At 41.0% G+C, this 12,966-nt stretch overlaps 1 protein-coding gene across 10 annotated transcripts in view; it reads right to left on the bottom strand.

The window, feature by feature from the left end:
* Positions 1-12,966, bottom strand: part of MGAM (maltase-glucoamylase) — a 230,085-nt gene that overhangs the window by 61,887 nt on the left and 155,232 nt on the right. For all 10 annotated transcript variants that reach the window (XM_045052868.1, XM_045052869.1, XM_045052867.1 and 7 more), the window contains 5 exons: positions 11,675-11,801; positions 9,988-10,082; positions 2,437-2,557; positions 1,116-1,225; positions 409-560 (listed from right to left, as the gene is read on the bottom strand). In XM_045052868.1, coding sequence (XP_044908803.1) covers positions 409-560; positions 1,116-1,225; positions 2,437-2,557; positions 9,988-10,082; positions 11,675-11,801 — 605 coding nt within the window. The remainder of the gene's footprint in view (positions 1-408; positions 561-1,115; positions 1,226-2,436; positions 2,558-9,987; positions 10,083-11,674; positions 11,802-12,966) is intronic.

Genomic DNA, 12,966 nt, shown 5'->3' with positions numbered 1-12,966 from the left:
CCTACTGCATGACCAAAATACTATTCTTACATTATAATAGATGTTCCGTAAATAGTTACTGGTGGACACATGGTCAGATGGATGGAGGAAAGGGGGAAATAAAGAGGAAAAACTGAGCACACAGCAGGAAAAATGGAAAAAAGGACACAGCCCAGTGCCTGGCCTATAATAAGTGCTTAGTAATAACCACAACAACAAGAAAAGAAGGGAGGAGGAGGAGGAAGAGGTGGAGGAAGGGGAGGAGAGAGGAAGGTGGACAAAAGTATACATTTGGAGACAGTCTGTTCACCAACAGTGGGCTCACAACCTTCAGGAATGTGAAATGCATGTACCCTTCTTCCTCAGGCTTGCAAACCTCCCTCCCCCCATCCTTCCTACTCTGATCCCCAGAAGGTTTTCAAAACTTACAGGACACGATTATTGCTTCTTCTGATCACTTTGATGCTAAATGGCTGTTTGGAGACAACAACCTCATAGGTCAAAGGAGAAGCAGCATTTCCTTTGAATGGTTGCACATGTTCATGGGGCACTTCATACCTGTCCTTGCTCTGGTCGGTCAACTGGCCAGAGACATGAAGGAAAAGAAAGTCAAAATGGAAACTTCTCAGTATTTCCAAGATAGAAGCCTCCCTACCAATAGCAGTGCTCCCCAATGTCTATGCTCACAGTACTGAACTCAAGCACTGATCCAAATGGCATTATGTCTGAGGTAGATGTACCCATTATATTACCAAGTCAAATGGTTAACACTTGGGCAGAAGTTAGTCTTTTGGTAGAAATACACATTGTAAGTCTACAGAGAAGGACTATCTCTAGAGTGTGCACAGCTGTGATAATTCTTTCCTTTTTTTCCCTCCTGAATACACTTCACATGGTCTCAAGGACACATAAATGAAAGCCAAGTTTTACCAGTTGACTCTATAAAATATATTCATGAGGCAGTCACACTGAAGGAAGGCAACAGATGCCTTCAACATAGAGGTACTAGGTAAGAATAATGTCAGTAGAGAAAAAAACCTCCATTAGCAGCATTGCCTATTTTGTAGTAACTGTGGCCACCAGGTAGAGAACAAGAACATTTCAAAAAGATGTTTAAAGAATAAAGAAATCACAACCTTAAAGTGGAAACGGTTGGCTGTCTGGTATTCTGCTGTGAGAAGGACACTGTTGACATCATTTCCAAACAGGGATGGAGAAGGCAACCTGTCCAACTGGGCTGTGAATCCTAGTATGTAGAGGGGAAAAGGTTTACATAGCTGTCTGTGTAAACTAGCAAACAATAGCTAATACAAATTAAGCTTTATGTCAAACGGACTGTCAGTCTTTTTTTCTTAAAAAAGGGAAAAGATAGATATACACCTGTCATACACACATATTACCTTGGGCCAGATTGTGAATCTGGGTACTGTCACTTCCCTCTAAAACTCATGCCTCTCTTACAAAATCTGCTTGAAATCTCCCATGCAAAGGCCTAATTCTCTTTCAATCAGTCCATCAGCCATTCTGTGTTAATCATATACCCTTTGCACACTTGGCCTTCAACTTGTATGTATATACTCTGTTCATTCTCAGTTATTCTCATGTTACATTACAGGTGATCATATACACTGATGCCATGTCCCAGGTTCTGTGATAAGGCAGGTGATAACTGAGACCTTATTAGTAAAGGCCATCAGGCCAAGAGCCTTGGAGGGGCAACGTGCCCCTTCCTTTATGCTAAGAACCTCCCCAAAGTGGTCACCCTCTGTTAACCTCCAGAATGTTCATTAGTATCCCTACATTTTAGGGTGGGAGAAAGAAGAGAAGGTGTTTAGTTCATAAATACTGACATTGACATAAAATGTATATGAAATTGGAATGGTTTCCATATCAGCAAAATCACGTTAGAGTTGCAAGCAGTCTCAGAGGTTACTAAGTTCAAACCCCTCTCTTTAAAAGTTAGAAACTTGGGGGCGCCTGGGTGGCTTAGTCCATTAAGCGTCTGACTCTTGATTTTTGGCTCAGGTCACGATCTCGCAGTTCATGGTTTCAAGCCCTATGTCTGTCTCTGTACCGGCAGTGTGGAGCCTGCTTGGAATTCTCTCTCCCTCTCTCTGCCCCTTCCCACTCGTGCTGTCTCTGTCTCTAAACAAACAAACAAACTTTAAAAGTTAGAAACGTGGGGGCCAAAGAGCTCACAATGTTTGTACAAGGTTACCAAGGGACATAAAGGTGGAGCCAGGAATAGAACATGCCTTCTAACTCCCAAGATTGGATTTTTTTTTCTTGATGCCGAAAGAGATCGTCGCCCTTGCCTTAGAGCAGTGCCCACCTTCTGTCACCTGCAGTCGTGTGGCTGTGCAGGGTGATACTCTGCATGCCACTAAGGCTTTCCTTTGCTGCAAACAGAGCCAACGTCCAGAGGATCTGGAGCTCCTGCCTCATTGTCTGGCTTACCTGCATTTGTTTTTACAAGGTCACCCTCCATTTGATAACCATGGCTTTTAGAATAGTAGCACCAGGGCACACTTATAGTCCCCTGCGGTCTCCAGCAGCACCCACGCTGATCACATGTGGCCTAAAATAAGAGATTTGTCAAGTAATTTATAGAACATTATCACTTACAAATAAAATTTCAGCTTGTGGTATCATTAACCTCGTTTTACAATGATATTTAGAGACATTGTGCCATATCTCAGTCAATGCACACCTTGTACTCAAAGACTAATTTTTATGGCCAATGTCCTATCCTGCTAGTGTTATTATATAATGATATAGGGAATGCAATGCAGTCCCGTATCTGCCATCACAACAAAACTGATATATTTATTTAAATATCCTAAACTACAATATAGGTATATCACCAGTAACCCAAAATTACAAAAGAAGCTTCATTTATACTGGTTTTGTTTTTTCAGAAAAAGGACCTTGCTTTATTCAGAAGCTTTGAAATCAAATCAGTTTTCTTTGACTTTTAAACACATCTATTGTGTGTGTGTGTGTGTGTGTGTGTGTGTGTGTGTGATGTATATGGATAGAAAGATAGATAATAGATAGATAGATAGATAGATAGATAGATAATCTCTCAACGTCCCCAAAGGTAGAAAGTAATTGTTCCTTGAAACCCAAATACAGTCTAATTTTTAGTTAAGAAAAGCGCCTGCCTTATACCACAATTAAAGACAGAATCCAGTGGAGACTAAAATGAATACAATCCCTTTCTCACTTCAACTAATTTATTTGAGAGAAGCAACCAAGTTAACTATAAACAAGTACAAAGAAACCTCTTCCTCTTGAGTGTGAACTAGACCTAGTGACTTGTAACTAATAGAATAACACAAAAATAATGGGATATTGCTTCTAATATTAGATTACAGAAAGATGATGCCTCCTGTCTTGCTTGCTCTCTTTCCCTTGCTCTACTGGAGCCCTCACTCTGGGGAGGCGAGATGTATTGTGGATGGAACCACACGGGAAGGAACTAAGGGAGGTCTCTGGCCAATGGCCTGCTAGGAACTGAGGTTCTCACCCAGCAACACTGGAGGATCTCGATCCTGCCAACAATCACATGAATGAGCCTGAAAAGTATTCCACCACAGCCCCAGCAGACACCTTGGTTGCAGTCTTCTAAAAGACTTTGAGCCAAAGGCACCCAGCCACATCAAAGCCAGATTTGTGACCATAAAAAAAATGTGAGAAAAGATTGTTTTTGTGTTAAGCCATTAAATTTGGGGATAATGTCACAAAGCAATAAATAACTAATACATCCCGCTACACAGATTTTACAGATGAGGAACCTCAGACAGACAGAGGTTCACAGAGGTGAACTGACCTGCCAAAGGTTACTTAGTTAGCTATTGAGAAGGCAAGGACCAAAACTTAGTTCTCTGGTATCCGTTGCCTTTTTCCTATACTCCGGGTTGAGTTTCTGTTAAGCACGTTGCCAGGAGGACATGGCCATGGTTTGTAAATGATAAGACAAAAAGCACTTGCTTAGATATATGAACAATTAGATCTAATCACATGCTAATTTTTAAGTGTATTTATTTACTTTTGAGAGAAAGACAGAGTGTGGGGGAGGGGCAGAGAGAGGGAGACGGAGGGTCCGAAGCGAGCTCTGCGCTGACCACAGAGAGCCCAACTCAGGGCTTGAACCCATGAACCACGAGATCATAACCTTAGCAGAAGTTGGATGCTTAACCAACAGAGCCACCCAGGAGCCCCCATGCTTATTTTTATGTGGATACCAATTTAAGGAAGGGAAAACTGTCTATCTGCAGACAGTATGCGATGGGATCGGGTTTCACTGCAAACCCAACTTCCATCAACAGTTTTTGTTTTTTCCTTTCCAAGTCCACTCAGATGAAGCCTCGGTGCATCAGGAAAAGAGAAAGGTGCTGAAAAGGGCGTTAAACAGAGTGGTTTTTGCATGCTTCCCAGCGCTTAATAACGTCTTCATTGAACTGGAAAGGGTAAAGATCAAAGAATTGGCTGCAGTAGCCAGAAAAGTGAACAGGCTCTGTTGGCCAACTTGAAAACAGCAGTTCCTGCAGTGGAACCAAGCAGTCACGAGAAGCAGAAAGAGAAGCCTGATGCACGTAAATAAGAAAGTAGAAAGGATGTGAAACCTAGGAAAATAGTTTCGTAAAGAGAAGCTATGAAAACTGATGATGTGAATAGGATTGAAAAACCCTAAAAAGAAGAATCAGATCAAAGACACGAACGTCCTTTAAGTTGGATGTGAGGATTTAAGTTTAAGAGGCACTGACAAAATAATAAAACATGTGTAACTTCCAATACAGAATTAAAAGCTCAGGGGAAAAAATCCTCGATGCAAAAACTAAGGAAAGAAAACATGCAGGTGGGGGGTGGGGTGGGGAACAGGTAGGGAGCAGGACATAGAGAAACAGAACCAATGCAAAACACAAAATGAGACCTTAGGAAAAAATGGGTTAGGTCAAATATCATGTGCTTTAAAAACTTAACTTAAAAGACAAAAACAGATTAAATTTACAGAAATAAATTCAGCGATGACTGCTTAGAAATCAATTCAGCTGAAATGCCACACCTAAAATTTAAGCTCACAAAAGTACATAAAAGAGGCAGAAATAGGTTATGTGAGTAGGATGCTAACCAAAAGCTAGTGTCACTTTAGCAACACCTGACAAATAGCCCTCAAGTAAAATTGCACCATTAGGGAGACAGAGTCACTAAATAATGACAAAAGGCTCCAGGGAGATATGACATCACAAACTTGATATGCGCTGAAGTTTTTTTCACATATTTACAGAACATATTTACAGAAAGGTTTTAAAGACTCTAACGAGGCAAAACAGAAGAAGATAGTACAATATGGAATATTTTTAAAGAGCCTCCTCAGTTAATTAATGGACAAAGTACACAAAAAAAGTAAAGATGTTTCCACTTATTTTGCTTTTTACATGATGGATATATACAGGCTCCTGCACCAACACAAAGAGAACTGAGGTTGACTCAGAGATGGTGAGAAACCAGATGCTGAGGACTGTTTAAGACCGGATCAAGCTCTGCTCTACCCAAGTCCTCACTGAGGTCTCCCCCAACCTCGATGTTTCTTAACAATTAAAAGAGTGAGTGAATGGAGCGCCCAGGTGGCTCCGTCAGTTAAGCATCTGACTTTGGCTCAGGTCATGATCTCACAGTTTGTGAGTTTGAGCCCCACATCGGGCTCTCTGCTCTCAGCACAGAGCTTGCACTTCAGGTCCTCTGCCCACCCCCCCGCCCCTCCCCTCCTCAAAAATAAATAAACATAAAAAAGTAGTCTTTAAAAAAAAGCAAGAAAAGAAACAAAGAAGGAGATATTTTACACCTAAATGAGACATGAAAGAAAAAGGAAAACTAGGGCCCAGCTGTATCCATAAACACAAATGCAAAAGCCTAAAAGAAAAAGTACACACAGCATTAAAAACAGAACTTAGCAATATATTAAGTAATGACCAAGTAGTGTTCCTTCTAGGAATACACAGATCTTTTGATATTAGAAAATCCACTTTTGTAATTCACCACAATAACTTATTAAAGAAAGTACACCTTATAGTCATTTACATTCACCAGCTCTTCATGATAAAATTCTTAGCAAACTGGAGTAAAAAGTAACTTCCTCAGTTGGATAATGGGTATCTATCAAAAAACTACAATAAGCATGTTACTAAATGGGAAAATGTCAGAAACGTTCCCGTTAAAAAAAAATATTAGGTGACTTCTAGAATTAAAAGTATATTGAAGGTCTCAACAACACAATAGGCCAAGAAAAAAAAGACACTTTGTAAGATGGAAAAGAAGAAAGCCAAGGGGCACCTGGGTGGCTCAGTCAGTTAAGCTCCCAACTTTGGCTCAAGTCATGATCTCATGGTTCATGGGTTCGAGCCCTACCTTGGGCTCTGTGCTGACAGCTCAGAGTCTGGCCTGCTTCGGATTCTGTGTCTCCCTCTCTCTCTCTTTCCCCATCCCCTGCTCATGCTCTGTCTCTGTCTCTCTCTCTCTCAAAAATAAACATAAAAGAATTTAAAAAAAAAGAATAAAGCCAAATTATCATGATTTCCAGACATAATACTGACTAGGTAGTATTTTTTTTCCTCTGAGACTCACGGATGGGTCTCCTGGAGCTCATTCTCTCCCAAAATGTCTCCCAAGAGTACTCCATGTGGTTTCACAAATAGATTCATAGGATTCCCTCTCGTTATTGGGAGTGAGAAACAAGGGGGTCTACAACAAAGAATCATCTGAAGGGAAATCTACTATTAGTTCTTTATAAGTAACCCTGGGGGAGAGAAAGAGATAGGAGCGATAAAATGGTACAGCAATGGCCTCAACACTGGAAGCTTCTGCTAGTCTGGTGTCATATTCATAATTTCATAATTTCTTTCCTCCATACAGCCATATACTTCCCTTTAATTTGTACATCATACAAATACATCATTATCCATAGACTCGGCCTGTCAACAACAGTGCAGAGCAGCATATCGTCACGAGGATACTTAAAACATGCAACAAAATACCAAAGATATACCTCCTGTGAAAAAACAGACCATTGAAAATACTCCCAGAGCATTTTTCTCCAGCTGAGCTAAAGAGGAGTGGGCCAAGGAATGAACGCCAAGGTCATGGATTATTTTGGTTGAGCACAATATATAGAAAAAGGCAAAGTTCGTTTTATTGAGCTATAATCTTGATACCCCAGAATTTGTTAAAAGTTTTTATAATAAAACACCAAAGAAACATTCCTGAGGCAGTAATGACATCCAAAGTTCAAGAAACAATGACAAGCTGGGGTGTTGTAGGAGAGGGAACGGACTTAGGAGGCCTTCGTCTTCTAGTGGGCTTCCGAGCAATGAGGCTTCTAGCACAGTGTAACGGGGTCAAGTGAATGGGTGTGGGTCAACTTTCTGCGAACCTAGTGTGCCAAACATCCTGCTTAGGTGCAGCCTATCTAGCTCACAACTTCCCATTCCTATGAACAAAGCAGCACATTCATGATCCTCTCTCATCAAGCTCTACTCTACCTTCCAGTCTCAGGCATTATCTTCTCCCTGGCACCCACCCCGTATCTCGGCCATACTGGACCATTTGATATGCCACGTGTGTGCCCCACAATTTCCTCTTCCGTTACTTTGTTTACACGCCTCTTCTATCTCGAATTCACTTTGCCTTCCTCCCACGTGTGTCAAAATCTTACTCATCTTTAATTCTATATTGTCACCTTCTCCTTTATAACAATCTCTTCTATTCCGTGGTCCTCATCATATTTCTTTTGTATCTTATGATCTGTTGTTTTATATTCCAGTTATTTATTTACACGGCTTCTCTCTTCGACAAGAAAGTATGAGAAGAAAAATATTTAGTTCAATTGAACCTATCACCCAAATGCTGAACTTTATGACACGTGGCCCCCTACCAGAGTGCTCTGGCTCTTCTTTATCCCTGATATCTTCTTTGTCCTTTATTCCTGCATTTTACATTTTTTTCTTTGTTTCTCATGACATGATTCCATTCAGCCTGAAGTGGTTCGTGGCTCCCAGCTGCTGTGTATCATGTCAAAACTCAACTTCCTCTATCTGAGTTCCAAGGTCTTCTAAAATTTAAATCAGCCTTTTCTGTTCAGCTTCATTTCTTCCTACTCCCAGCAGGCAACTCTCTTCACTAATCCAAGAGAAGGTCAAGGTCATTTCAGCCAGGGCAAGATGCCAGATGAAGGGGACTGAACACTATGATAGTCTTGGTAAGGGAGGTTGGCCTAACTGGAATTATTTCCTACCTTAGCAGGCTTGCTGTCCAGGCTGCTGCCCTTCAGTGCTGTGACAGCTGGGCAGAACATTGCATTGTCCTGTCCAGGGGATCTCCTGATCCTGAGCTATCTACCAGATTGGATCTCTCTCTTGCCTTCAACACAGCATCTGGACTTCCTGACTAGTTTTATCCCATCACTCCACTCCAATCTTAGACATCTTATCTAGGCCAAGCTACTTATCTGGCTCTGGTTCCCTTCTCTGCCTTAACTTCCCACTCCCCTCAACCCCAGTCCATCACATCTTATGGCTGATCTCGTCGGTTTCTATGCTGTGTTGCTTCTCACTGACTCAGCATCTATGCCCAGTCAGTCAGTCAACACCAAAGGCTAAAGTTGTAACAATTCCCACTTTCCATAGTTCCCATGTATGTGACTTTGCCATGTTATAGGCTGAATTATGTTGCCAAAAAAGACACGTTGGAGTCCTGATCCTTACTACTTCATCTTGTGACCTTATTTGGAAATAGGATTGTTGCGGATGTAATTAGTTAAGGTGAGATCATATTGGAGTAGATTAAGCCCTTAATCCAATATGCCAAGTATTTTTGAAACGGGAAATTTGAGCACAGACACACACACAGGGAGAAGCCATGTGAAGACAGAGACAGAATTGGAGTGATGTAGCTACAAGCCAAGGAATGCTAAGGATTGACCACCACCACCAGAGGCTAGGAGAGAGGCACGGACAGCTTCTTCCTGAGAGCCCTCAAAAGGAACCAACCTTGCCAGCATCTTGACTTGGGACTTCTAGCCTCCAGAAGTGTGAGAGAAAAAAAAATAGAAAAGAAAAATGTCTTTTGGTACTAGGACCTTCAGATAAACCAATATAGCCACTCTCAAGAGCATCACAGATTAGCCCAGTGTACAAACAACAGGATGGCTGGACAGACACACGTGAGAGTGCCACATGCCCAGGCATCACATGCAGCGGGCATCCTATCTGTGTCCGATACAAATGTGCCGTTTGACATCAGTGGACTTCACTCAGGTGGCTGCATTTGGCTTTCATTCATTCTCAATGTGAAAAGCAACTGACGCAGTGTATACAATGAATTTTATAGTCATAATATTCAACAGGACTTCAGCAGATGATCAAGAAACACTGCCCCAAGGTAAATACCGAGATGCCAGCACTATCTTACCCTGGTATTTGTTTTCAGCCATCCCAAACATGGCTCTTAAAACTTGGTCCTTATTTTAAATAATGTTTTACGCATGTGTATGACTTTTTATTGTAGATCCTAGATAACCTTTCGGAATCATGACAGGAGAAAGAGAGACAGAGGAAAGGCGAGAAACAGAGGCAGTAAGAGAGAGAGAGAGAACCAGTGACCAAGTAGTGCTGCCCAGAAAAAAGACAAATCTATTTTTAGTATAAATAAGTCCCAAATCTTGCATGGGACATCCTTATACTAAAAACGCATTCATGGGTTATCTGAAATTCATAAGTAACTTAATCTGTCAACACAAAGGAATTTTCTAGCTCTTCCTCTCCCGAAGCTGTACGGCCATACAAGCATGGATACAGGATTCGTTTGCCTGAGGCACCAGTAGCTACAATGTAAGCAATTCTCTGGGAGCGACACACAGATAACGAACAAACAAAACAACAAAAATAAACAACAGCAGAAACTACCCACTGGCATAAACTCGTAAGTGCAAACAAGATCCATAATTCAAACCTTTGTTGGTGGCTGGTCAGGGATGCAGTTTATCCGTTCCACTTCACTGACCACTGGGCACTCAGCAGAACCCGGAGTGGTACTCGTCCCAGGATCTGGGATGCCCCACAAACAAACATAAAATGACCATCAGACAGACCTAATATCACAGGCATTCGGTATCGTCACAGTTCTCAACGCCTCCAATGGTATGAACTCCGCTACTGATTGGGCTTCACGCCGATGTCCTTGAAATGTACACTTTCACTTTAGAAAGCTTCATTTTTGTTCTAGCTGACTGTATTTACTAAGAACCAAATCCACCTTCTGCAGTCTGGGGGTCAGGAGACTATAGCTTGTGGGCCAAATCAGGTCACAGCCTGATTTTTAAATAAAGTACTGCTGGAACACAGCCACACCCATTTTTTAATGTATCATCTCTATCTGCTTGTGTGCTACCATGGCAAAATTAAGTAGTTTTGGCAGAGACCGTATGGCCTGCAAAATCTAAAGTATTAAGTACCTGCCCCTGAACAGAAACATCTGCAGACTGCTCTGGTCCTTTATTTTCACCCCCAGCGGCTGGTTCACAATAGGTTTGCACACAGGACATGTCCAGTGTATGTGGTTGTCTTGAATGTCACTGCCCTAATCATCATAACCTCAATTCTGGTGGCTCAGTCAATGGGCGTTCATTCCCTCAACATAGAATACTTCTGAGTGGTGGCATACTTCTGTAAATATAAAAGCCTCCTATGACAAAAAATGTAAAGGGAGGCCACCAATCTAAAAACTGGCAGTTAGCATCTGCCCAAGCGCCTTGATTCCGATTTAAAACTCAGTCAAATAAAAAAAGACACACTTCCTGCATTCTAAAATAAGGAAGTGAGATTTATTTAGGTCACTACAATGTTAATAAGGACATTAAGACAAAACAGTGAGGCTTTCCATTAGCTTTCATTTCTTTTCCAATTCAAAAGTGGTGGATTAAGAGAACTCCATTGTGCCAGTTTCTGCATAAGGATTTTGGTTCCATCTTCGAGATCATAGGATCTTAAGAGTTGAGCGACCTTTGAGATCATTTGCTCTAACTCCCCACAAAAGTAGAAATTGTCAGGGCTGGGATGGAGGTAGGAGGGGCAGAGAAGTCTTCTAGCCACAGACTAACCTTTCATCACTTGGTTCATAGAAGCTGTTCCTAGATGAACCACTCAGCACACTCCAGCCCCTCTTTCAGAGTAAGACAGCTCAACAAACTTTTAATTAACTCTGGTAGTTGTTATTTTTTAAAAAACAGAACTTTGGCCTAAAATATTTTAATTGATTATATACTTACCCAATTGCCTTGCACATAAGGGGTAATTAGTTAATAAGGGTTAATTAATATTGTTAACAAAGGTAGAATTATTCAATGCAATTCAGTAAATTTATTTCAAGAGTCAGCTGTGGAATCCTGCACTGCGTTAACTAGGAAATAAAAGTATCACCTTAGGCCTACAGAGAATACCTAAGTGGCTGCCACAGTTTCAGTCAGGGACTCACCGAGGCACATATCACATCCCCCTCCCCCTACACACACACAAACTCACACATTCACACATACTCACACCAGTGTATAGGAGAGCATCACTTCCCTGCCATTTATGAGGTTACTGCTCTGACAAGGGCAACGAACGCACAGAGGGAGAATACCAGAGTCCCTTGTTACCTTTAGATTCTGAAGAATCCATGGCTGAAAGCACGAACAGAGGAATAGTGATGATAAACACCACAAGCAGAAGAACACTGAGCATAAGCTCCAAACTCGTGAAATATTTCAACTTCTTTCTTGCCATCTACAAAAATAAGGAGGGGGGGAGGAATTTAAGATTTGAGTTTTATTTAATATAGAGCTGGTAATTTTTTAATGGCAAAGCTCAAATCTAAATCTAACATAAATAATATGAGTAACTCATAAACCCTTATGGATGTACCCATCACCTGGATTAAAAATGACCAATTCAGGGGCGCCTGGGTGGCTCAGTTGGTTAAGTGTCTGACTTCGGCTCAGGTCATGATCTCCCAGTTCATGGAGTTTAAGCCCCACATCAGGCTCTGTGCTGACAGCTCTGAGCCTGGAACCTACTTCGGATTCTGTGTCTCCCTCTCTCTCTCTCTGCCCCTCCCCCACTCATGCTCTGTCTCTCTCTGTCTCAAAAATAAATGTTAAAAAAAATGATCAAATCATGGCCAATCTCATTTTGTCTTTATTTCCAGTTACTTCTCTCCCTAACTCAGGATTATTTTGAAGCAAATCTTACTTAGATGGCTTTTAATCTGAAAATATCTAAGTATTGGGGCACCTGGCTGGCTCAGGTGGTGGCACGTGAGACTCTTGATCTCGGCGTTGTGAGTTTGAGCCCCATGATGGGTGTAGAGATTACTTAAAAATTTTTTCTTTAATATTTAAGCATTACAAATAAATTTCATGAAAGCCAAATAACTTACTGTTGTTATACCAAAAATATTTTAAAAATAATTCCTTAATCAGCAAATATCTAGTCAATGTTGAAATTTCCTTCCTTGTGTGATATTTTATAATTTGTTCTACTTTCATCAGGATGCAAGCAAGATTTATATATTGTAATTGGTTTGTGTCTGTTAAACGTTTTTTAATCAACAGGTTTGTTCTGTTGATTTCCCCACAATCTGGATTTTGTAGATCGCATCCGTAAACTAACATGTTTCTCTACTCTTATATTTCCTGTAAATTAATGATCAGATTTAGAGTTTTGACCAGATACAGGTTTGATTTTCTGGCAAGAATGGCTCACAGCAGGAGACACATAAAATCTAGCAGATTCTCCTTTTGTCATATTAATAGCCATTGGCAAGCATTTCTTAGATCCATTATTCGATTAGTTGTGACAATGATACTATAATGCTATCATTCTTTATGTACTGGATAAAATATTACTGTAGAGAGAAATTTCCCCTCATCTATTACTTGGATCATAAAGG

Source organism: Felis catus, chromosome A2, assembly GCF_018350175.1.
Source record: "Felis catus isolate Fca126 chromosome A2, F.catus_Fca126_mat1.0, whole genome shotgun sequence".
NCBI classification, from domain to species: Eukaryota; Metazoa; Chordata; class Mammalia; order Carnivora; family Felidae; genus Felis; species Felis catus.
This window is presented reverse-complemented; position numbering and strand designations above follow the sequence as displayed.